General features: G+C 38.4%; 7 protein-coding genes and 2 pseudogenes across 9 annotated transcripts; 3 read left to right on the top strand and 6 right to left on the bottom strand.

Moving 5' to 3' along the window:
- Positions 1–24,830, bottom strand: part of LOC145902168 (SCO-spondin-like) — a 196,756-nt pseudogene that overhangs the window by 169,796 nt on the left and 2,130 nt on the right.
- On the bottom strand, positions 47–3,282 carry LOC145902195 (ribonuclease P protein subunit p30-like). The gene is made up of 6 exons (XM_082990076.1): positions 3,059–3,282; positions 2,728–2,873; positions 2,357–2,545; positions 1,868–2,007; positions 653–1,708; positions 47–248 (listed from the first exon to the last, which is right to left on the bottom strand). Exons 1-5 carry the CDS (start codon positions 3,219–3,221, stop codon positions 1,474–1,476), a joined length of 873 nt encoding a protein of 290 aa, XP_082846202.1. The 5' UTR covers positions 3,222–3,282; the 3' UTR covers positions 47–248; positions 653–1,473.
- On the top strand, positions 4,176–5,279 carry LOC145902200 (peroxisomal trans-2-enoyl-CoA reductase-like). Its single transcript, XM_082990080.1, has 2 exons — positions 4,176–4,925; positions 5,152–5,279. Exons 1-2 carry the CDS (start codon positions 4,187–4,189, stop codon positions 5,250–5,252), a joined length of 840 nt encoding a protein of 279 aa, XP_082846206.1. The 5' UTR covers positions 4,176–4,186; the 3' UTR covers positions 5,253–5,279.
- LOC145902203 (peroxisomal trans-2-enoyl-CoA reductase-like) lies at positions 5,441–6,670 on the top strand. The gene is made up of 2 exons (XM_082990082.1): positions 5,441–6,209; positions 6,458–6,670. Exons 1-2 carry the CDS (start codon positions 5,471–5,473, stop codon positions 6,556–6,558), a joined length of 840 nt encoding a protein of 279 aa, XP_082846208.1. The 5' UTR covers positions 5,441–5,470; the 3' UTR covers positions 6,559–6,670.
- Positions 6,792–7,836, top strand: LOC145902204 (peroxisomal trans-2-enoyl-CoA reductase-like). Its single transcript, XM_082990083.1, has 2 exons — positions 6,792–7,538; positions 7,709–7,836. The coding sequence occupies exons 1-2, from the start codon at positions 6,800–6,802 to the stop codon at positions 7,807–7,809; spliced, it is 840 nt and encodes a 279-aa protein (XP_082846209.1). The 5' UTR covers positions 6,792–6,799; the 3' UTR covers positions 7,810–7,836.
- Positions 7,862–10,716, bottom strand: LOC145902214 (mediator of RNA polymerase II transcription subunit 20-like). The gene is made up of 4 exons (XM_082990093.1): positions 10,598–10,716; positions 10,076–10,212; positions 9,211–9,464; positions 7,862–8,366 (listed from the first exon to the last, which is right to left on the bottom strand). The coding sequence occupies exons 1-4, from the start codon at positions 10,609–10,611 to the stop codon at positions 8,163–8,165; spliced, it is 609 nt and encodes a 202-aa protein (XP_082846219.1). The 5' UTR covers positions 10,612–10,716; the 3' UTR covers positions 7,862–8,162.
- On the bottom strand, positions 11,958–13,985 carry LOC145902192 (ficolin-2-like; annotated as a pseudogene). Its single transcript, XR_014402584.1, has 6 exons — positions 13,374–13,985; positions 13,035–13,138; positions 12,844–12,940; positions 12,685–12,781; positions 12,479–12,616; positions 11,958–12,423 (listed from the first exon to the last, which is right to left on the bottom strand). The product of XR_014402584.1 is annotated as a ficolin-2-like (transcript).
- On the bottom strand, positions 16,222–17,996 carry LOC145902187 (techylectin-5B-like). Of its 2 annotated transcripts, none has more exons than XM_082990068.1 (7): positions 17,846–17,996; positions 17,453–17,785; positions 17,136–17,239; positions 16,945–17,041; positions 16,786–16,882; positions 16,580–16,717; positions 16,222–16,527 (listed from the first exon to the last, which is right to left on the bottom strand). In XM_082990068.1, the coding sequence occupies exons 2-7, from the start codon at positions 17,757–17,759 to the stop codon at positions 16,338–16,340; spliced, it is 933 nt and encodes a 310-aa protein (XP_082846194.1). In that variant the 5' UTR covers positions 17,760–17,785; positions 17,846–17,996; the 3' UTR covers positions 16,222–16,337. The 2 variants fall into 2 exon arrangements, with proteins under 2 accessions (XP_082846194.1, XP_082846195.1); XM_082990069.1 differs by having other exon boundaries at positions 17,624–17,785.
- Positions 17,991–20,979, bottom strand: LOC145902209 (uncharacterized). The gene is made up of 5 exons (XM_082990089.1): positions 20,641–20,979; positions 20,337–20,463; positions 19,724–19,879; positions 19,287–19,485; positions 17,991–18,999 (listed from the first exon to the last, which is right to left on the bottom strand). Exons 1-5 carry the CDS (start codon positions 20,706–20,708, stop codon positions 18,848–18,850), a joined length of 702 nt encoding a protein of 233 aa, XP_082846215.1. The 5' UTR covers positions 20,709–20,979; the 3' UTR covers positions 17,991–18,847.

The following is a 24,830-nucleotide window of genomic DNA, read 5'->3' as shown; positions in this document are numbered from 1 at the left end:
TCCAGTTCGGCCAAAGTGGGTGGCAATTGTTCCAACAATTCCCCAGTTGGATTTATGCACGACATACCTCGCTGTTAAAGCAAGCTTTTTATGTGGAGGTGGTCTGTCGCTTTTAAAAAATAACTTCTGGTTTTCTTGCTGACTGGCTGCAGCAAGCAGATATCCACAAAACAAAATAAAACGCAGAAAATCCATATTCATCAATTCATGTAACCAAATGCTCTTGTACTAATATGTTGCACTGCAATCTGCAAAAACATTTAGGTACAATGACAATAATGCTATCATGTTTGTATATTTATTCAAAACAAATATCATGTCGCTTTGACCAGAAAATAAATGGTCTTGTGAATAAAATTTCGACTTTTTCATGTGCTCGCTCTGTGCTTTGTCAATTTGTTTGGTTTGTTTACCTTTTATCACGTGACCTATGATTTTTTGTGTTTGGTTTTTATGTTGTGTAGTTCTAGAAAATATTTATCGGTCTGCTTATTTACATATGTTATAATAATAACACATTGATGCTGGCATATTTTTTAATTAACTATCCAATATTATTTCAATTCAACAACAATAATACATCGTGATTATTTGTATAAAATACATGGGTAGAAAATGACAAAACCGCGATATGTCGTCCTATTATCATTACCCCCACGGTGGTGGACAATTCAGTTGTCGTGTATTGCGTTACATATAGAAGGGTCGCATGGGCGAAGACCCGACATCAAGCTTTCGACACCATGTTGGCAGCAGGTCCCGACACCGATGGTTTTGGTCTTGGAGCGAAGTTCGGTGTGAGACGAAAACCGTGATCTATGTGATCACATTGCGATCTGTTAGACCGAGAACCAAGATCTGTTTATCTGTGGAAACAGTCGCAAATATATAGGGATACATCAAAGACGAGAGAGAAACAAAGAGATAATTGCTGCGATTACGCACCAAAGGGGACTTCGAAGAAGTAGCGCAAGATGAAAGACGTAACGCAAGTGAGATAACTAGTGAAGGCGCCAGAAAGACGGGTGTAAATGTAAAAGAGTAGAAAGACCAAGTTTAAAACACAATATTAAAAATATTCGAATCACGACGAGCTAAAATCCCTACAATATTTCCTTTCATTTTCGTGTGTCTTTACAAACTTATGGGAGCGTTGCAAACCGTTATACCACATCGATCATTAACGACATCTACACAGAAGATAGCCTACATTCAGTACAATCGGTTGCGATCCTGCGACAGACGCTGATTCTCTGTGAGGAATGCACCTTTACACGGGTGCTTGATTCAATATAATGTTTATGGTTTAATCGATGCCCATGACATTTTATTTAGTGTTTAGTGTCAAACAACCACGCAAATATACAACAGATTTTGTCTCAAAGCAACAGTTGATCACCAGTAAGGCCCAAGAAAGCATTGTGGGAAAATATTTATTTGACTTAAAAGCAGTAAAAAAAGAACAGTAAAATATTACGTTATTTTTTTCTTTTTTATCGGCGGCGAATCTGTAGTATGTCTTTTTGCTTCGTCTTCGTTTCCTTCACTTATGCTTGTGTTCCCAGCCAACTTTTTGACGTAAATTGCACATTTTGCCGTTTTACGTGAAAATCCGTGCACTACAGCAGCTCGGCAGTTTTTTGAAACAGTGTGTCCCAAAATGTTTTTGGCAATGTTGAAAAGTGTATTGATGTTAGCAACATCATACCTAAAAAAGGCAAATTCAGTGAACACTTAAAATTGATTCCAAAAATGTTCCACAATGATCTAAAAATAGTTTTAATGTTCTGTTCTTAACATTGTAAAAAAACGTGCTTTACATATATTATCAGAGACAGCGCAACAATAAGAAAACAATTTCACTCACGGTCCACGAACTTCCATAGGTATTTGAGCTGCCCCAGACATGATGTGATTTTTGCCTTTGCTGAATTCTTTGAACTTTATCACATTGCTGATCGTGTGACGACAAACTGTGGTGTTTCTGATCATGGGTGCATAACAGACCTGCAAGGAATCGTTTGCATAAAAAATTAACCCCTACATCAAGCAAAATGCAAACTTTTCTTGTTTGTTTCTGAATGAAAAACATCTCTGTATAACCTTGCCACAATGAAAGTGCGATTTGTTGCACTATGTAGCACCTTAAACACATTATTGTTTAAAGCTCAGCAATTTCTTTGGTTGCAGACTACACAGAAAAATGTTGTAGTTTTTTAAGAAATAAACCCAACACAATAAACATTAAGCAGAGAAATGTTTATCACATTGAGCCACATAAACATGAATGTGGGAAAAAGTCAGTGGAAACACAGAGCTAATTAATCCATTGAAACAGAAAAACTCATGAATGTACCTCAAAAAAGAGACCCCTTGTAATGGCTGATTTGATGGCATTGTGTCGTGGCATGTAGGGAAGAATTTCAGTTCCATCAATACAAATAATGTCAATGTTATATTCAGTGCAACATGAGTGAAAGAGTTTCTCTGTCTTTGGCAAAACCGCGATCAGGTCATAAGCACCAGATGTAACAACTTCCCTTACCTACACACACTGTTTCTGTGATACTTTAAAGGGCAGGTGGAAAATAAATACATACTTTTTCTTCTGCTCTCAGCTAACAAAAAAAACACATATGTATATGTTTAAACACATTTTACTCAACACACAGCACCTACTAGTAGTCATAAACAGTTAATAACATTTGTAGCTACAAAGAATCTCACCTTGCGCACATCGTCAAGTTCAGCTAGTTCAATAGTTATTCTTGTATACTGCATAAGTTGGGCATCCTTATCTTGCAAAATTTTCTTCGCTTTCTCATCGAGTTCAATCTTGGAAGGGGGTTCTGGGATAACCAACTTTTTCTTTCCTGAATAACCAAACAATTTCATTATTGTTGCACCAAGTTTTGCCAAAATATACAATTACTTCAGTTATTTAAATCAACACGTTTGGGGGGTTGGAAGCCATTATCAACAAACGATTACTTCCTATGTTTGTCATGATTCATGAAAAAATTGGATGTCTTGCAAAATAAAAACAACCATATCCAACCTTTGGTTGGGGCTGATGCTGGAAGAAATCGAGTAAGGGCAACCACTTCATATCCCAAGTATACAAGCATGTTCAATCGCTTAGACACAGAAGACACTGTTTCCTCGCATGGAACATTGAGATCATAGTATTTGCCATGACCAGGTAGTGGAAGATTTGCCATGTCAATTTCAGGTTTGCAACCAATATATGTGCCGTGTTTTTTTTAAACACTTCAAATCTACATGTAGGCTACACTGTGATTTGTGAAACATAATATGAGTGGCCTACTTGTTTTTGTGTATGTAAGCAAGGTTAAAAAAATGTCATGCCTTTCCATACTTATCAACAATCCACCACCAAAAATCAACCGATACTTTTTATACACACAAAACATCAACGGTTCGCACATAATATATGCAATTAACAATGGCTGAAAACAAACCTTTAGAACTTATGCATGTAAGTAAATAGAATGCACAAATACAAAACTTTATTTCTGTTCAAGTAACACAATAAAATTTACTGACTAAATTCAGTTTAGTTGACCCAAATTCTTTTCCAGTAAGTTGTACATAGAAACCAGATTCGTCTACATGTGAAACGCACTGGTACCAGAAATTAAAAAAGCACTATTTCATATTTAAAGCAACGCTAATTTCTTTCATCTAAACTGAGTGCAAAACATGAAACAATGCAGCACGTGTTCCGAAGTACGCATTTGACACGCTTGGCTTGTTTACGTTTTTGTCACGTGACTGCTAAATGCAAAAATAGTCCCCAAATCAATACTCCGGAAATACAATCATTAATCATTATTTTTTTTGTCTTTGTTATAGTTTTGTGTTCATAAGTAAGTGAATTTAGGTTTTGAATTGGCATATGTCATGCTTTGTTCAACTTTTATCAAACAGTGGGAAGTTGTCGTGGCATGTAGTTTAAATATTTGTTCAATAATGTTAATGAACAACTGATAATAGGCTTATGATACATTCCAAGTTTTCTTTATGCATACTTTTTTTGCAGAGAGTTTGCAAAGATCTGTGTTAAATTTAAACAATAGGGAACTTTCCATTAATTTGTTCTTTGCAATTATATATTTGTTAATGATGTGCCTTTTTTAATAGGACAGTTTTCAGTTAATGAACAATGGCCATCAGAAGTATTTTTAAACCCGGTCTATTTTCTGGTAAAGTTGCAATAGTAACAGGTGGTGGAACTGGAATAGGGGCCGCAATTACACAGGAGTTGGCCCATTTGGGATGTAATGTGGTCATTGCATCAAGAAATGAAGAAAGATTAAAGAAAGCTGCCGAAGAAATGAACAAGAACCCTAAAATCACTGGTAAAGTCATGCCAATACAATGCAATATTAGAAGGGAAGAACAAGTGCAGCATCTGATGCAAACTGTTGTAAAGCAGTTTGGAAAGATTGACTTTTTGGTCAACAATGGTGGGGGGCAGTTTCAATGTCCTGCTGAAAATATTTCCCTGAAAGGTTGGAATGCAGTAATTGAAACCAACTTGACTGGAACATTTTTGTGCTGTCAGCACGCGTTTCGAGAGTGGATGGGTGAAAATGGTGGTGTCATAGTGAATATTGTGGTTGACATGTGGCGTGGATTTATTATGATGTCACACAGTGGTGCTGCAAGATCAGCTGTCGACAATCTTACTAAAACATTGGCTTTGGAATGGGCAGATAAGGGAATTAGGATAAACTCGGTTGCTCCAGGAACAATTTACTCCGAGACAGCAGCTGCTAACTACCCGACGGATGTGTTCAGTGTAGCCAGAGAAGTTCAACCAACCGGTCGACTTGGGTCACCCGAAGAGGTTTCCTCTCTTGTGTGTTTCATACTTTCACCGGCAGCTGCCTTTATGACTGGTAAGCTTTTCATCATACTATATAATGCTCACAAATACTCTTTTTGTGTTTTTTATTTACTTTTAAGTTGTGTTGTCATGGTGCAAAACCTATTTTTGACCTCAATTAACATTGTTACAGAAAGTAGTGCATGTGAATTGTTTATGCTACTTCATATTTACGCTTGTACATATATGAGGCAAAACTCAATATCATGAATATTAATATGAAAACCACTTGTTTGAAGGTGAAACAGTAAAAGTGGATGGAGCCCAAAGTCTGTACAGATGTCAGTTGAACATACCTCAACATAACAAGTTGCCAGCGTGGAAGTGGAGCAAACTTTAATATTCTTCAAATATAAATGACAGACCTTGTTTTTAATTTGATTGCCTATGCATTATTTCCTTTTGTTTCTTGCTTGTGTGCAATTATTTGCCTTTTAAATTTTCAAATGCTTGCCCTGTTTTACTAAAACAAAGTTTTTGATTTTTTTAATCACAACCACTTTAACTGCACAAAATCAGCATAGGAAAAGACTGCATCCAAAAACACAGTTGTTAAATATGGATATAAAAAGTGTGTTTAAACAAGGACTGTTTGCTGGTAAAGTGGCAATTGTAACAGGAGGGGCAACAGGTATTGGAGCAGTTATTACACAGGAACTTGCTCATCTTGGATGTGATGTCGTCATTGCATCAAGAAATGAAAACAGATTAAAGGAGGCAGCAGAAAAGTTTAACGCAAACCCAAAGGTTGTCGGAACTGTGTCCACTGTACGGTGCAACATTCGTGATGAAGAGCAAGTCATAAAGTTAATGCAAAGTGTTGTTAATCAGTTTGGAAAAATTGATTTTCTTGTTAACAACGGTGGCGGACAGTTTATGTGTCCGTCTGACCAAATATCACTGAAAGGTTGGAAGGCAGTTATAGAAACAAATTTAACAGGTACATTTTTGTGCTGCAAGCATGCCTTTCGTGAGCACATGGGAGAACATGGTGGAGTGATTGTAAACATTATTGCTGACATGTGGAGGGGATTTCCCTACATGGCACATACTGGAGCTGCAAGGTCTGCTGTGGACAATTTAACTAAGACCCTTGCTCTTGAGTGGGCAGACAAAGGTGTCAGAATAAACTCCGTTGCTCCTGGAACAATATTTTCCTCCACTGCTGCCAAAAATTATCCAACTGATGTTTTTCATGTGGCACAACCACTGCAACCTACTGGCCGTTTAGGTTGCCCTGAAGAAGTTTCTGGAATTGTGTGTTTTCTTCTTTCACCAGCTGCTGCTTTTATGACAGGTTAGGTTTACTTTGTAAGTATTTTTCCTGGGCCCAAAAGGAAAACTTTCCAAAAAAGCATTGCCAAAGATTGTTTGATCATAGTGATAAGTACCCTGTGGTTTGCACCCATTTATTGTTGTACTCCCTCATATTTTATATTACTGGTATCATGGTATGGAATTAGTTTGAGAAGTTGGTAAATTATGTTACACATTACATTTTTTTGGTATTTGCAAACTTACTTTTAACTCTTTTTTTTTGCACAGGAGAAACTGTGAAGATGGATGGGGCTCAAAGTTTATACAAATGCCTGTTTGAAATACCCAAACATGACAAACTCCCACCATGGAAATGGAACAAACTTTAATTAAGTGTTAAAATAAGTTAAAAAGAAGTGACGATAAATTTTAAATATCATGTATATTTGATATGACTTTCTAATAGCTGTGCTGTGTTTACTGATTTATTCACATTTCAAGTCCTCAACAAAATGTTAATTGGTGTGATTAACAAAAAATAACAGCAATCAATAAATGTTTGTGTACTGTATTGCTATGCAAATTACGAAAGATATTTTATTTTTAATTTGCAGATTAAAAATAGTGAAAATGAATATTGCCAGTGTTTTTAAGCCAAACCTGTTTGCTGGCAAAGTTGCAATTGTAACGGGTGGGGCAACAGGAATTGGTGCTGCAATTACACAGGAATTGGCCCATTTAGGATGTGATGTAGTCATTGCATCAAGAAATGAAGAAAAATTACTGGATGCAGCCGATAAAATGAATAAAAACACAAAAGTTATTGGTGATGTATCAAGTTTACCTTGCAACATTCGCCAAGAAGAGCAAGTTCAAAATCTCATGCAACATGTTGTGAAGAAGCATGGAAAAATTGACTTTTTAGTTAATAATGGAGGTGGGCAGTTTCCAAGTCCAGCTGAAAATATTAGGACAAAGGGCTGGAATGCTGTTATTGACACAAACCTGACCGGGACTTTCCATTGCTGTCAACATGCGTACAAGGAATGGATGGGAGAAAACGGAGGGGCCATTGTCAACATAACTGCAAATGTAAAAAAGGGTATGCCGAATATGTGCCACACCGGTGCCGCAAGAAGTGCTGTTGAGAATTTGACCAAAACTTTGGCCATCGAGTGGGCAGATAAAGGAGTTAGGATCAATGCTATTGCACCTGGAACGATTTATTCACCCACAGCTGCAGCTAATTATTCAACTAACTTGTTTGAAGAAGCTGTTAAGATACAACCTACATGGAGACTTGGTACCCCTGAAGAAATTTCGGCTATTGTCTGCTTTACATTATCACCTGCTGCTGCATTTATGACAGGTTACACAATTTATGATAAGTTATAGCAATATTTCTTTGTGAAATTAATTTAAACAATGAGTTTGATCTGGTTTGCTTAATGCCTTAATCTTGTGATTTGTTCACTGGTAATTGATGCAAACACATTTGTTTAGTTTTTTTCCATGTTTATTGAAACTTATTATTTGCAGGTGAAACTGTGACAATGGATGGAGCAGAATGTTTGTACGGCAGTTTCAAAAAAATACCTCGGCATGATAAGCTTCCAGCATGGAAGTGGAACAAGGAATAACTTCTTTATAATTTTTTAAATATTTGCATTAATCAATTTAAGCCATGTATCTAGGCAAAACCGTGCAAAACATTTAAGCAATTTATCACAATATGAACGAACTTGTTTTCCAAATTTTGCACATTTTATCTGTGAAAAAATTCATATTACTTAAACTTGGCAATTCAAGGGGCATACAACTGTGGCTCCTTTACGTTTTGACTCTTGACTGCGAATTTTATTCTGCAAAAATGCATACACTAGAAGACCTTTCAGACATACAGACATTCAAAAGGCGATCTATATTCTTGCCATACTATATGCAACATTGTTCAGTTTTCCAAACACAAAAGGTGTCTGTTTATAGCTCAACATCATCTAGCTGCAACAGCTTTTCTGATATTGTTGAACATTTCTATGTATTGTTGCATTGTAATTTCTGGAGTAAAGCGTTCACCACCTTTAGGTTGCAATAAAGAGGGAAGGTTTGGGGGTGCCTGCTCCCCAATTATTGCTTGCAACATCTCAGACATTAATCCCCAAGACTCGCGGGCAAACATACATGGCGTGTATTCCACCTAAATAAAGGAGTATTAAATTAAAAAAGTTCATTTGTCAAATTTCTTAATTGAAAGGACATAAAGACAATGCAGACTGGTTTAAAAAACAAACCTGAAAGTTCCTTTGAATTTGTACGTACGCCTTATTATTTTTCTGTTGCATGTTTATTTGTGACAACTATTTACATTGCAACATTGATTGAAGATGCATAACTATTAGTATTTGTATGAAAATAAGTTTTGGTGGTGGGAAATTGTGTAGACCTCTGTCACAATGGAAAGCATATCGCAGAGCAAACCAGTAAAATGAGCACATGCGCGTGTGCTGTTGCTAAGTGAATTTGAGCCAGTTTCAGGCAGTTTTAGTGGGGTTTGGGTGCTTCAGGTTGCTACTTGGTGTCAGGTGCTGTAGAAAAGTGAACTAAAAATACAACGAAAACGTCAGGCTATAAAAATTAATGGAACAAGGTCCCATTCATTTGTGGTTTTGTAAAAGATCCAGGATCCCTCAGCTACACATTCTGCTCAAGATTGGTTTCCGGACTGGTGCATTTTAGGCCCCTGAGTGCCTAAAATGGGGTTATTTGGGGTGAAAGAGCAACAAAAAATGCAATTAGATTTTGCAGAAAAATGAAGCGTTTAAGTACAAGTTCTTTTGTAGTTTTATGCAGGGCCTATCTCACCATCTAATTACAATTTGTACATTTGCCTCATCCAGATAAATTGTTGGATCAACTTAAATCCAGATTAACCAAGTTCTATTGCATAAATGTTTTGAAGTAACTTGTAAATGAAATAGGACTGGAGTATAAGCTTTTGAAATTGCTTCAAAAGAGCAGAAAAATATCTGAATAGTAATTACCTCTATGGCAATGCCTTTAGTGTTTGAACCGACAGCAACAATGCCGACTTTGATCAGGAAATCTCCAAGCTCATATCGCTGTCCTTTGCATTCAATTTTACCTCCTTTCTTAGGTTGCCACACAGCTCGCAATTTAGACAGGAATGCAGAAAGCATGACGTTGGTGACAAGAAAAGAACCTTCTTCAAATAAAGCAAACCTTGATGCTGGGAACTCAGAGTCATAGAGCAGGTGCAAGGTTTTGGAATTGGAAGCTGAAAGTAGCAAATATTTTGTGGTAGCTCTGAAGCTGTATTAAAGACACATGCGTGCATTGCAACTTCAAATGCCTATTAGGTTTTTAAGGTAGTCTCTGTGTGCTCCTTTGGTTTGGTAGTGAAGAGACATTTTGTACAGGAGGCCAAAATTTCAACTTGGACCAAGAATGTTTTTGTGTATAAATGTAGGTAGTGACTAAGATTTTATAGTTATAGTACTGCTTATAGTTCAAAAGATGAACATGAGTAATTAATCTGTTTGGGAAAATAATTCATCAGTAAGTCTTCAAGAAAAGCTCCAAACTTTGATCCTTTATTACAGCAAACGACCCAAACACAAACAGACCAAAATCATTTGATAATTTTTTTAATTATGTTCAGGCAAAGTAATCACAGCAATGTCATTATTAAAGGATTAGGATATCAAAACTTTTGTTTGTAATACTTGGCATCGGTCAAAAAGTGTATCCATACATTTCTGAATTATAGGTAGGCAAAAAAAATTCTGCAGGGCATAAATCTAGTCCTTATTCTGTGCTGTAGCCACATTGCAACTTGACAGTATGGATTTTAGTATTAACCAAGTGGTTAGATATTTTTTTACTCACCAGTCGGTGCATGGAAGGACTCACACTCAACCACAAACAAGCCACATTTCTTTGCACCAAGTTTTTCCACTACATTGGTTATTTGTTCAAGAGATTGCTGAGTATTTAATCCCTCAGGCTGTTTCCACTGGCTAACACTGGAATGTATAATTTTTCATTTTCAAAACACACATAAAAAATAAAACAAATAGTTTAAAATAATATGCTTGTCTTTCATGATGATATTTAATTTGTAATTTGCGTGGAGGATTTTTTTCGGCAAACGTTGAACGTGTCTCGTATGTTAATGCATTATCGAATGTTTTTTGTGCAGATTATCGGCAAACGTTAGCAAGAGTGACATTTATTCAATCTGGAGTGTACGTGTTTCACTTTGAGCACCACTATTGCTATAGCTAATCCTATAATAACCCTAACATAAGGCGTGTTACAAGAGAATACCATGTTAAATTATTTCAATTCCACCACCGAGTAAAAGATTCTTACACTGAAGTATAAATAGTAGAAAAATATTAAACTTACTATGTTACACCCATTGAAAGTTTGTATGAAGTGTTGCAACTTGCAATTTTAGTGAATCAGACTTTCAAAACAGCAGTTGCGTGGGGTATTTAGTGCAGCACTGATTCCAACCGTCTTCTCTCTACTGCCATCCAGGGCGAAAAAGTCCCAACAGGTAAATAACCGTTCCGTTGTTTTTATTTACTACATTTATTTGTAAAATAGGAATTTAATTTCATTGAAAAAACACTATTAGTATTTGCTATGTTTATACGTGACAAATGCGGTAAAATTTTTTTAATTCCATTTTGAAATATTTTTCTTGATACATTTATATCCAGTTTTTAATGCTTTTGTTATCTGCTTAAAGATTCGTGTTTTAAAGTCCATCACGAAATCGTGCGAAAGCGGGATTATTGTTGCGTGACGTTACAGAAGGCGCTTTGGTCGTGCAAGTGCTGGCAGCCTTATGTGTAGGAATGGAAAACATTGTAAAACGGGTTCCATTAAACAACAAGTGAACAAGTGCAAAAAACGGATTTTTATGTTAATTTGAGCAGCACACAGATGACCACTGTTAATGATAAAACAATTACGGGACAGGGTGTTCTTGTTGTTACAGCATTTATGATCGCTAACGTGATGCATGGACTTTTGAAAATACGACAGAGACAAATCGTCAATTTATCTTTGTCGTTCTGTCCACTCACAGCAAAAGATAAAAGTAGGTTAATTGAATTTTAAGACTGGCAAAGACCGCCGAGAAAAACCGACCAAATTAGCTGATTATGCAACACAACACTGTTATTCGGTCATAACACCACTTTTTGTCCGACAGTGGCGTTGCCTATACGAGTTCGCGTCATAAATGATTTATTTAATTCGCCACAATCAACCACTATTGTATTTTTCGCAATATAGTTCGTAACTAGAAATGGTGGAATCATCAAATTAAAGTCAACATAATGATGAGGTTAAATTTATGTCATGTAATGTCACTGAGCAAAGAAACGCGCACAATCCCCGTCTTATCGAAGTACGGAGTAGTGTCGTCTCTGCTATATCCTTTAATCTTCCGATAATCAACGACAAATAAGCCTTTGGTTTGTGACGTCACAGTGACATATTTCTGTTTGATGTAAAATCCTTGTTCTGGCCTTTGAGGTAACGTAACCTGTGGATTCTCCAATGTTTGAAACTATTCGATATCTGCAATATAAGGAGGCGCCTTTTCCTATCTAAACAATGCATTTTTCGACGCGCCTTGTGTTGCGTCGAATTCGCTACAGCGCAAAAGGTTTTTACAATTTTTGGTCGCCGCTACTTTTTGTGCAGTTTTCTACATTTTTTAGTTGACGTAGAACCGAAAAATATCCTGATATTATCACAGCTTTAATATTTTATTAAAGCGAAATATGTTCCGTTGGTTTAGCGATTATGAGCATTACAGCGATGGAAGCAAAAATTCGATTTTCGGCATATAGAATATATTGTATAAATACACTCCTTTAGTGCTGTCTTTGTTGACAGTTATTTTTCACATACAAATTCGTCATACTTACAACTATCTACTTGACTTATGATTATATGTAGCGTGCGCAATTCTGTGTTTTTAACTAATGATATATAAATGGGCAGAAGAAGAGTAACAAAATTATTCAGTCGCATCTTATTTTCATCTTAGTTTCCTTTAAAGCTTCGTTGTTTCCTTTCCATGTAAGCCATACTATGTTTTTTGCCATGACCCTTCTGATCTTCCCCAGGGAGCGTTAAGAGCAGTGTTGAAGCATCCATTGTGCCACCATCCACCTCGGGGTATTCCCCGAAGCATGGCGCAATTTTCACCACTTAAACACAAAAGTGACGTCACAGGTTATATACAATAGTTGCTGTTTAACTTACTGTTGATCGTTGTCACGATCATTTGTCGTAAATTGCATTCAATTCAGTGGATGAGAGCTCAAACTATCTCCGGCAGTTCCATTGTATCCGGCAAAATGCAAACGATAATTGTCTGATTCGTCTTCAATGACAAACGAACTGCAACATTCCATTGATATAAGTCAGTTGTAATTCAAGTTACTGTTCATGTTTTTCAATACTCAAACCTGTATTGAGCAAATGCAAATGTTCCATCGAAACCTCGTAAGTCAATCCTCAGTCGACATCCCTGTGTGTTCGTGATTCTATGGATTTCATCCAAACCTTATATAATTTAGCACTTCAATGTTTAAAGTTGTTAAAGGCCTGGACGTTAACAATATTACCCAGCCAGAACTCTCCAGTCAGGTTTCCAAATCCGTGTTTGTATTCCTGCCAAGTTCTGTTGAAATCAATCGATCCATCGAACCGACGTTGAATCACCTGTTAAATGCTTGTGTGAACCATTTCGTTTTCGCACATTCAATTTTTGTTGAAGTATCAAAAAATATATTCAGTGAATCTGCATCATATTTACCGTCCATCCGTTGTCGCAAAACGCTTCTTTGCAGTTTCGCAATCGCTGGTAACCGTACACTGATGACGTCAGGCAGGTTGCTGGTGTTAGCAAATGCTTAACCTCTGTACACAAACAAATTCTTCAGCACAATACCCTTGGGCAATTTACATTGAAAGAACTGCAACTGAGAGAGTATAGCAAATGGTTAATATTGAGAGTTCATTTACAATTTGAAGTAAAAGTCTACAATAGAAGCATTACACTTTCAGATATAAACACAAATTTCAACTGTTTATTTTTGTTGTTTACCTCGCAAGGTTATTATTCAAATTTCAACTGTTTATTTTTGTTGTTTACCTCGTAAGGTTTCGCGAACTTCTTGTTTGAAGTTTTCCAAATCCCCAACTTCACCCTTCTGCCCCACATCACCCTTCTCACCTCTCACACCCACCCTTCCTCCCGGTCCCCGCTTCCCTGGAGAACCCTGATCACCCCGATCACCTTTCTTACCCCCTAAAGTACCCGGTGATAGAGTGACGTCATCGCCACACACAGGAACGGTGACGTAACTGCATTGTTGTCCACCAACCAAGGTGGCACAAACAAACCAAGCAAGGCCAAAATACATAAGCATGGCAAACTTATATCATGCAATGCCTAGACAACACAACACTTTCCTAGTTAGCTTCGATACATAAGGTCACATGCCAATATACACTTCACAGCAAATAATTTGTCCAGTTGGTGGTATAAACAAAACTGTCTCCAATTTCTAAGAATTGCTTTCCCCCATCAAATTTTTTTGTGCTGTAAACATTTTATATGTGATGTAAACGATTGGTCGCTTGGTAATGTGGAAATACTGTCGAGCAAATATTCCTATTCCCGCATCTTCGAATCGCGCCAAGAATATAAACGTCTTCAACATTTCTCAGACTTTTACCTACAGGCAAATACTGCCTACAGACATTGCTGGTGGAACTGAAGAAGTTGAAATCGAAAATCGTGTTTCAACTAAACTATATTTTAAGGCGGTTGTGAACGTTTATTGCGCGTGTCAAGAAACGAATGACGGAAAAAACGCCACGTACACGAGACTCGAGAGAGTGACAGGAAAAAATGCACTAAATCCACTTCGGCACAGCCTACCGGAAAGACACAAGCGCCACACAACCCCTCCAGAAGCAGATATGGTGTAGTAGGTCATCTCTGACACACGAAAACAATTATTGTCTCTTCGGTGGTCGCATCCTGCGGGGTGGTTGGGCAACTTAAGTTGAAACCTATGGGTGAGGAGGATAGTTAGGGTCATCAAAATTCAAGGTTGACGTTTATCTCGTAACACTAAGCCAATTATTATGGATCAAATTCGTTTCATTTTTAAATAAGGCTGGCTGGAAAATGTTACACTCTGCAAACCCACCTGTTGTCGTGCCCACGTGTTTGTGGAACCACAGGCCCAATATTGTTCATTCAAGTTATTTTATTTATTAGTTTCGGTAGACATCAAGAGGTAATTCTTTTCCCATATGCATTGGTAAAATAACCAAATCGTTTTGATGGAGACACATAAAAATAAACGTTAATATGCAAATAAAAAATCAGTTCTAAGTTCTGGGTGGCTTAGGCTTCAATTGCAACAAATTAATAAGGTCTTAATTGTTTAAGAATGAGAAGTGTGGTTTGCGCTGAACAAACACAAAAAAGATTTCAATCAAGGCCCAAACCTGCCATTAAAACAAAAAAACTCACCGGCGACGATAAAAAACAATTGAAAAGGCGAAAAATAAGGAAGCTAAAAAACAGAGACACAAAACACAGAAAGTAATGGCGAATATTGGTGTCGCGGATGAGATTTCGTTTTTGATATTTTCCGCTATCGATCTCGTGTGTCTCGATTCTACAATAGAAACGGAAACAAATAGTTATAAATAAAATCCATACCCGAAGGAAATTTCGATTCACAATTAATTCCACACACAAAGCAAGATTTTATTAGAACCCAAAGCGAGAACTCAAACAAATACAATTTATGATTGTAGAAGAATCGTAATTTTGGTTTGTCCACTTAAGATAAGGTAGAATATGGTTTCAAAAATACATGTTTACAATTCCTATTGTTGGAGTGTTTGTCAAACTGTATGCAATGTAATTCTATATATGTAAAAATTGAAGACTATTAAAAAAGCTACCAGAAATTAAAAAAATCTCCAGTGGCCCAGCTGACACCATCTTGTCCGGATCAAACTTCAACCGGGAGATGTCAGTAGAGAGATTTAGAGCTGCTGTTACATCTTCTGACGGTGGAACTATAGCTTCAACTGCCGTGTATGGTTTCCCACTTTGTTCCACAGTCTCGCGCATCAGCCGAGAACCATTGTTTGTGCCCAACTGTAACGACCGGTATACACAAAATAGATCAAAGGTAATACTGAAGAATATACAAAAACTAAGCTTGGAAAAATGGTGATAAAAATAATAATATTTTTTACCTGGTTGCTATTGAAACATTGATTGAATTATTTAGCTCAACCGCTCATTACTTATAGCTAAATAAATTCCGATACATTCCAAATTAGTCCCAAATGCCAGAAATTCTATCATTGATCGTCCGTGGTTCACTTACCTGCCGACTTTGTACAACTGCTGCCGCTTCCTCTCGCAATACAGCGACGTGTTGATTCGGATGAGCGCTGGAGTGTGACGTCACGAGACTTCTCTTTCCTCGTCTTGATGAACATTTCGGTGAACATGCGTCTTTATCTCCATTACACACACTAACCTGGAAATTGCAGGTATAACAAAGCACCCATACTGATTTCCTTTTTTGGCATTAAATGCTTTTTCATATAGTCTTTAACCCTACCCAACCGCACCTTGTGTTATAAAGCAGAGCCGGACACATTTGACCGATTTGATCAAATCGCGCTTCGCGTTTGAAACGAACCCCCGCAGTTTTATACGCCAACAAACCAATAGTAAATATTGTTATTTCGCCATGATTAAAATCAACATAAGAACAAGGTTTTCACGAATCGCCTACCCCCTTATTTTCACCGACATATATAAGCTTAAATGTGATTTCCTGTTTACGTTTTATCCTATGACTTATACTGACCTCATAAACAGCTGCGTAAATAGAAATATGCCTTTCAGAATACAATGAATTTTGTAAAAATAAAATACACATCGTTTTGTATATTGACAACATGTTTATTGACTTGTAATTACACTGGCGTTTTGCGTTTTTTTTTTTAATTATGTACATACAATTTTTAACTAATGATATATAAATGGGCAGAAGAAGTTTTTCAAAATTATTCAGTCGCATCTGATTTTCATCTTAGTTTCCTTTAAAGCTTCGTTTCTCCCCTTCCAATCATACCATACTATGTTACGCCATGACCCCTCCGATCTTCCCCAGGGAGCGTTGAGTATAGCGTGAGAGCAACTATTGTGCCACCATCCACCTTGGGGTATTCCCCGAAGCATGGCGCAATTCTCGAGACCACTAAAAATAAACGTCGTTAAACATCATATAGAATGATCATTGTTTAACTTACTGTCTATCGTTGTCACGATCATTTGTCGTAAATTGCATTCCATTCAGTGGATGAGAGCTCAAACTATCTCCGGCAGTTCCATTGTATCCGGCAAAATGCAAACGATAATTGTCTGATTCGTCTTCAATGACAAACGAACTGCAACATTCCATTGATATAAGTCAGTTGTAATTCAAGTTACTGTTCATGTTTTTCAATACTCAAACCTGTATTGAGCAAATGCAAATGTTCCATCGAAACCTCGTAAGTCAATCCTCAGTCGACATCCCTGTGTGTTCGTGATTCTATGGATTTCATCCAGACCTTATATAATTTAGCACTTCAATGTTTAAAGTTGTTAAAGGCCTGGACGTTAACAATGTTACCCAGCCAAAACTCTCCAGTCAGGTTTCCAAATCCATCTTTGTATTCCTGCCAAGTTCTGTTGAAATCAACCAATCCATCGAACCGACGTTGAATCACCTGTTAAATGCTTATGTGAACCATTGCGCTTTCACTCATTAAATTTTTGTTGAAGTATCAACAAATATATTCAGTGAATCTGCATCATTTTTACCGTCCATCCGTTGTCGCAAAACGCTTCTTTGCAGTTTCGCAATCGCTGGTAACCGTACACCGATGACGTCAGGCAGGTTGCTGGTGTCAGCAAATGCTTAACCTCTGTACACAAACAAATTCTTCTGCACAATACCCTTGGGCAATTTATTTTAAAGAACTGCAACTAGGAGATTATAGCGAATGGTTAATACTGAGAGTTCATTTACAATTTGAAGTAAAAGTCTACAATAGAAGCATTACACTTTCAGACCAAATGTTTTTCTTTACCTCGCAAGGTTATTATACAAACTTTAACTGTTTATTTTTGTCGTTTACCTTGCAAGTTTTCGCGAACTTCCTGTTTGAAGTTTTCCAAATCCCCAACTTCACCCTTCTGCCCCATTTCACCCTTGTGCCCCATATCACCCTTCTCACCTCTTACACCCACCCTTCCCCCAGGTCCCCGCTTTCCTGGAGAACCCTGATCACCCCGATCACCTTTCTTACCTCCTAAAGTACCCGGTGAGAGAGTGACGTCATCGCCACACACAGGAACGGTGACGTAACTACATTGCTGTTGTCCACCAACCAAACTCACCCAAAGAAACCCAGTAAGGGTTAAGTACAGGAGAATGTTGAACATGTCACCTTTGAATACTAATGCGATACCTGAACAGTTGGACGTGTTAATGGTGAAATACATGAAAGGTTATTTGTAAACAACTGTACCTGTTTATTGCTTTACTTATTAAACTCTCACGAAATAAATATTTCCCTGTGTAATTAACCATAAAATACAATTTGTTAGCAATACGCCTGGCAGTTGTGCAAGAGTTGAAATTCAACGAAACTGTTGACACTGCATATGTCTGGGACACGGAGATTTATTACTACCAAAATGCAAACAGACATTTGGCATTCCACAAACCTTAAGGCAAATATTACACGACAAGCAAGCAAAAAACAATTTTCTCAAAAAGGTCAGAATCGACTGCAAAATCTGCCAAATCACATCGTTGTCGCTGATTATTGAGGAAATGGTCTCGTTCTATTGCTTTTCTGTGGCCGCGAAAACATCCAAATAAAATTTTTGACGCAAACAAAGAAAATGATTTGCAAACTGCAAAACTCCTAATTCGTTCCTAATTCGCTGTTAAATTATTTTATATAACAAGAAAATCGGGAACTTGCGTTAAATAACACAATAAAAAATACACTTGCATTGCGTTTAGTTGATGTTACACGGTATACGTAAATTCGACTTGAAACGTTTGGGTGAGGAAGATGGTCAGGGTCATCAAAATTCAAGGTTGACGTTTATCTCGTAACACTAAGGCAATTATTATGGATCAAATTCGTTACATTTTTAAACAAGGCTGGCTGGAAAATGTTACACTCTGCAAACCCACCTGTTGTCGTGCCCACGTGTTTGTGGAACCACAGGCCCAATATTGTTCATTCAAGTTATTTTATTTATTAGTTTTGGTAGAAATCAAGAGGTAATTCTTTTCCTATGCATTTGTAAAATAACCAAATCGTTTTGATGGAGACACATAAAAATAAACGTTAATATGCAAATAAAAATCTGTTCTAAATTCTGGGTGGTTCAGGCTTCAATTGCAACAAATTAATAAGGTCTTAATTGTTTAAGAATGAGAAGTGTGGTTTGCGCTGAACAAACATAAAAAAGATTTCAATCAAGGCCCAAACCTGCCATTAAAACAAAAAAACTCACCGGCGACGATAAAAAACAATTGAAAAGGCGAAAAATAAGGAAGTTAAAAAACAGAGACACAAAACACAGAAAGTAATGGCGAATATTGGTGTCGCGGATGAGATTTCGTTTTTGATATTTTCCGCTATCGATCTCGTGCGTCTCGATTCTACAATAGAAACGGAAACAAATATTAAAAATAAAATCCATACCTGAAGGAAATTTCGATTCAAAATTAATTCCACACACAAAGCAAGATTTTATTAGAACCCAAAGCGAGAACTCAAACAAATTTATGATTGTAGAAGAATCGTAATTTTGGTTTGTCCACTTAAGATAAGTATAAAATATGGTTTTAAAAATTCATGTTTACAATTCCTATTGTTGTAGTGTTGGTCAAACTATATGCAATGTAATTCTATCTATGTAAAAATTAAAGACTACTGAATCAGCTACCAGAAATTAAAACAATCTCCAGTGGCCCGGCTGACACCATCTTGTCTGGATCAAACTTCAACCGGGAGATGTCAGTAGAGAGATTTAAAGCTGCCGTTCCATCTTCTGACGGTGGAACTATAGCTTCAACTGCCGTGTATGGTTTCCCACTTTGTTCCACAGTCTCGCGCATCAGCCGAGAACCATTGTTTGTGCCCAACTGTAACGACCGGTATACACAAAATAGATCAAAGGCAATACTGAAGACTATACAAAAACTAAGCTTGGAAAAATGATAATAAAAAGAATAATATTTTTTTATACCTGGTTGCTATTAAAACATTGATTGAATCGTTTAGCTCAACCGCGTATTACGTATTGCTAAATAAATTCCGATGAATTCCAAATCAATCCCCTACGCCAGAAAATCTATCATTGATCGTCCGTGGTTCACTTACCTGCCGACTTTGTACAATTGCTGCCGCTTCCTCTCGCAGCACAGCGACGTGTTGATTCGGATGAGCGCTGGAGTGTGACGTCACGAGACTCCTCTTTCCTCGTCTTGATGAACATTGTGGTGAGCACGCGTCTTTATCCCCGTTACACACACTAACCTGGAAAATAAAAAGTCGATTAAAACACTCAAGCCGATTTCCTTTTGGCTTTTAGTGCTTTTTTATATTTTCAACTCCAAAAATGTGTTTAACGCCCCGCGATTGAAACGAATCCAGTTTTCAACAAACCAATAGTAAATATTCTTATTTTGTCGCGAAACATCATTAAATCAAGGTCTTTCTCCCAACCCCAGTCGCCCCTCATTCCCCCCCCCCCCACATGTTCTCCCACATTTTTATCGACCGACCCTGCCATCTTGTTGTTTTTCGATCGTTTATGTTCAATCTCTAGGAATTTTATGTGGAAAACAACAGCGATTTTGATTTTAAATGTTTTTAAAAATGGTTAGAGTTACCACATGACCAAAACTGATTCTGAAATAAGACTTCAGTATTCTGTTCCAAAGAGCTTATTTCATACAAGGGTCACATCACATATTATCCAATATTGTTTTACCGTGCAGTGAATATACACATCTTCCGCCATCAAATCACGTCCTGTCCAACCAAATATTCTCACCGAAAATCGTCCAGATCTCGATTCTCCGTTCGAAATTACGGTGACGAATGGACTCGATGGACACCTTAAAGCGATAGTGTTATGCACTATTTCTTGAACATGAAATTTTTTACACGACTAAAATTCTGCTTTTTCTTTACATGTGACTTTAGTCTGGGCAAATGATAAAAGTAAATACAGGTTATAAAAAGTATTCTTTTTAAACAAAAAAAAACAGTGTAATTGTTTCAGAAATTCTTACTTTTCTTTGAACAAATATGCCAGCGGTGTTCGTGTACTCTGTGATGACGTCACGAAGCAGTTATCCATGACGAGAACAGCGTCTTCGGATGGTAGTAGGTCACGTGAACGAAGGTCGACCGAGACGTAAACAACATCCCCCTCTGCGAGTGTTACAAGAGATGAGCCGCTAGTGGGCAGCAGAGGGCGTTGGTAGGTGGAGTCCCGAAACAGGGAAATGTCGACATCGAAAATGCCACTCGCTGTGATCAGTTCAATTTCACTGCAGATGACAGGGTAAGGTTAGTTTGGGTCTGTATTGGTGAACTTTATTGATTATGAGTGATCTACTTTCAATATTTCATATTAGAGTTAATTTTTAGGTTAATGCTTTTCAATTGATTGGGACTTTAGATTACAAACCATCACAATTGCTGAATTCATATGTGTGTCATAATTCTCCGATAAGTATTTATATGCAGCTAATGAACATGATAACATTTTTAAGGGACCTTGTGCTCTGTTTAATTTTGCAGTTGTGATTGCCATCTATTTTAAAATTGTGTAGATAAAACCAAAGGCTTTCGACATAGTGTTTTATTGTGTATGATGTTTGTGTTGTTCACCGCAAGGTGTCGCCCTGGCCAAAACACTACAAAAGTGATCATCTACCATGAAATGAAACTTTTTATGTCTGGAAGGTGCAACGGGTTTAGCGGTACATAAATTTTATAGGTGCAGCTCCTAAACAGATTTGTAAATCTCGTTAAAAGGGCCACAAGGTCAGTGCGTATAAGAAACCCTTGGAAATTTCGATCCACCTAAAACCGACCGTTTATAAGCTTCTATAGAAAGAGGTCCATCCGCAGCAGCTGCCGACGAAGCGGTGACGTCACGTTGGTAAACGCACGTAAAGTCGATTAAAACCACAGTTGAACGAATTCGTTTGTCGCTTGCTTGCCAAATAAGTAGTGGTTCATGCAAACTTTAACCAATTAGATTTTATCCCACTCTTACTTTGTTTCACACTGTATTGCAACCAGTAGGTTGGATAATACAGAACTTTTTATTATCAGAAATTATCTTGCAACTCGATCCACATACCACACGTAGCGCTGCAAGCTGCCCAATGAGACCACTGACTCCAAGTTCCGCACCGCCCTCTAGTGCACTTCTCGCTGTCCGAAGCAGACCCAGACGTGAAACACGTGTTGGGGAAGTCCCCAAAGCAATCCCTCTGTCTGGATCGTATTCCTTCGTCACAGCTGGCTGAGCACGCCGACCACGCCCCCCAGTCCAACCAATAGGAGCAAAGACCGAGTGTGCAATTCCTGCCTTCGGTTCCCTCAAAGACGTCAACGATGGTCCGACGAATCTATAAGTTGCGTCAACAAACTTACATGGAATGCCACAGATAGTTGAAGAAAACGTTGGACATTGAATGTTATCGATAAGTTTTTAAGTGTTTGTGAGCGGTTTCTTCATGTACGCCATTGTAGGAAGTGCCAAATGCCAGAATACAATTGGCCATAAAGATAACAGACGATTAAAGATGACACAAACTTTCCTTTGACCATTAATATCTAAATCATATAAGTATAACCGGGATGAACACCGAACTTACCACAATATTTCTGTCTTCTCCAGGGTTCGCATCTTCAGCCCCGATGTCACAAACTTCCACATTGCCGGCTCCACACATTCGTGTTCTGTAAGCCGTTCCCTGGCCACAAGTCTCAGAACATTGGCCCCACTTCGTCCACAGAGACCACCTGGGGCACGGAGTGACGTCCGCGCAAGCCCCCTCCTCTTCGTAACCGATGTCGTCACAAAGATCTGGGAAATCCCCCAAGCATTCCCTACGCCTTGTCCTGGTTCCGTCACCACCACACGTCACTGAACATCCGCCCCATGGACCCCACGGACCCCAGCTCGGGCATTCCCCTAGATTGCAGGTAATGTTGACTGCGGAGGGTTCGCCGCCTGGGCAAGGAAAATCCCCAACACAACCACGGGTTCTCGTTTGGATTCCAGGGCCGCACGTGACGCTGCATTGGCTCCACGAGACCCAGTCGTCCCACTGAGCGCACTGACCCAGCGAACAAACCTTAATACAAAAAATTATTGAAAACCTCAGCACGGTTACGGAAATCTGACAAAAGAGTTGTGTTATTGCTTGCTTAACCATCCTGGTCACATTTAAGTGTGCTAAATTTAGGTGTGTTAACGTGTTGCTTTTTTACCACAACGGGATTTGAACCCAGGATATCGAATCCCGATCAGGTTTTCTTCTTGGCATATTGGTCGGGCGCTTAAACAATGTTGCCAACTGCATAAAAATAGCGTACTTCTTGCTCAGCAGCGTCTCCTGGTGGGCAAAACTCAATCGCGAAATCTCCAAGGCAATCACGTGATCTTCTTCGCGTTCCGTCGTTGCAAGTTCTCGAACAACTTCCCCAGCCGCCCCATGGTCCCCAGAAAGGACATTCACCCAAGTTACAGGACCCCGTTTGGGTCGTATCGCCAATCAGGGGGCACGGCGCGTCATCGGGGTAATCCCCCAGGCAGTTGCGCGACCTGAAGCGTTGTGAGTTTCCGCACGAGGCGCCACAGGCCGACCAAAGGCTCCATAGCGACCAGTAGGGACAGACGCCGAGGTTGCATGGCTGATTTTCGATTGCACCCAGTCCATTTTCGTCTTGGCATGGGAAGTCACCGCTACAACTCCTGCTGCGCTCCTGTTAGGTAGAGGGTAAAAAAATTACCACATGAGGTAAAACCCCCAACCACGATTTTGAATACTGTCATGTCAACGTAAACGATAACAAAGTATGTTTATTTCGGGCATATTTATGTCCGATGCAGTGTTTTCATGGTGCTCGCAAAGTGTAAACGATATAGCTTTGGTTGCATAAACCTGCTGATGTGGTCGCTAGTTTGTAATTCGAAGTTCAATAAAAACGTACCGAAAGGGGATCAACGAAACATTTTGCACAAACATATGGATTGCTTTTGTATTAGAATACCTGAAAGCCGTCACCACATGTCGTAGAACATTCACTCCACGGATTCCAATCCGTCCACTTTGCACACACACCGAGTGAACAGGCACGTGACTCGGAGTTTGGACCAATCAGCGTTTCGCATGCATCCACGTAGTCTCCCGTGCAGACGCGATCACGTGTTTGTGATCCTTCGTAAAAATTGTGAATTATTTGAATTTTCTACTGTAAATTTTCCGTTTACGAAAAACCGTCAGATGCAAAAAACTTTTTGAGCGAAAGAGAAACGCTACAGCTGATCATCCATTCATGCCAAGTGCAAACGTTTCGCACAAATACTATATTCATCATCAGTGCTGTAAGGTAATTGAGTAGCAACAAGGCGGGTTTAGGTTACCTTACACAGTATTTATTCGTGTAACTTTTGCTCTGAACATTAATAGCATATCAGCTCTGGTGTTCCTCTTTCGCGTAAAAAAAACAGTCCGTTCGAAGAAAGTTGTTTTAACATTTGTGTTACGTGTTAATGTTCTGAATGCCACAAACCTTCGTCACAAGTTTGGGAACATGTTATCCATTGAGCCCACTGTGACCACGCTGGGCACCTGCCGGTGCGACATGGTTCCACTTGTTCCACGGGGCCCTGACACACCTCTGACCCTGGGACATCTCCATCGCAGAAACGTTGACGGGCCTTTGTGCCCCCTCCGCAGGTAACTGAACAACTCGTCCAAGTACTCCAAGGCGACCATTCCGGATGTTCTGAAACAATACAAAATGTTTGAATAAAAGTTGTGATAAGTTTTTACTTTGCGAAATAAATTAGATTTTTAAGATGTGGAATATTAATAAAAGTTCGTCGTAATCTTTTGTTGTCGATTTGATTTCTCTTAGGACATAGGAAATAAATTTTGTTTTAAAACATGTATTAAACACCATAATCAGACAGTAAGACTCGCGTAGCGGTCAACAAATCCTCATTATCCGAAAATTAAAATGTTGGCAGTGTCACTACCAGCACGTCACACTTACCTTTACAGGTCATCGTGAACGAAGTGCTCCTCTCATCCGACTTAAAGTTGGTGCTCGTTTTTAAAAAATAGAAATAAATTTCCACCGGATAATGTCCTCGTTATGCCAGAACACAAGCCTGATCATAAAGGAAAATTTCAGTGGGAAATTTATAATGTAAGTTTTAAATTGTATGCAC

This window comes from Ascidia mentula, chromosome 5, assembly GCF_947561715.1.
Source record: "Ascidia mentula chromosome 5, kaAscMent1.1, whole genome shotgun sequence".
NCBI lineage: Eukaryota > Metazoa > Chordata > Ascidiacea > Phlebobranchia > Ascidiidae > Ascidia > Ascidia mentula.
The sequence above is the reverse complement of the archived record's forward strand: the minus strand, read 5'-3'. Positions and strand labels throughout refer to the sequence as shown.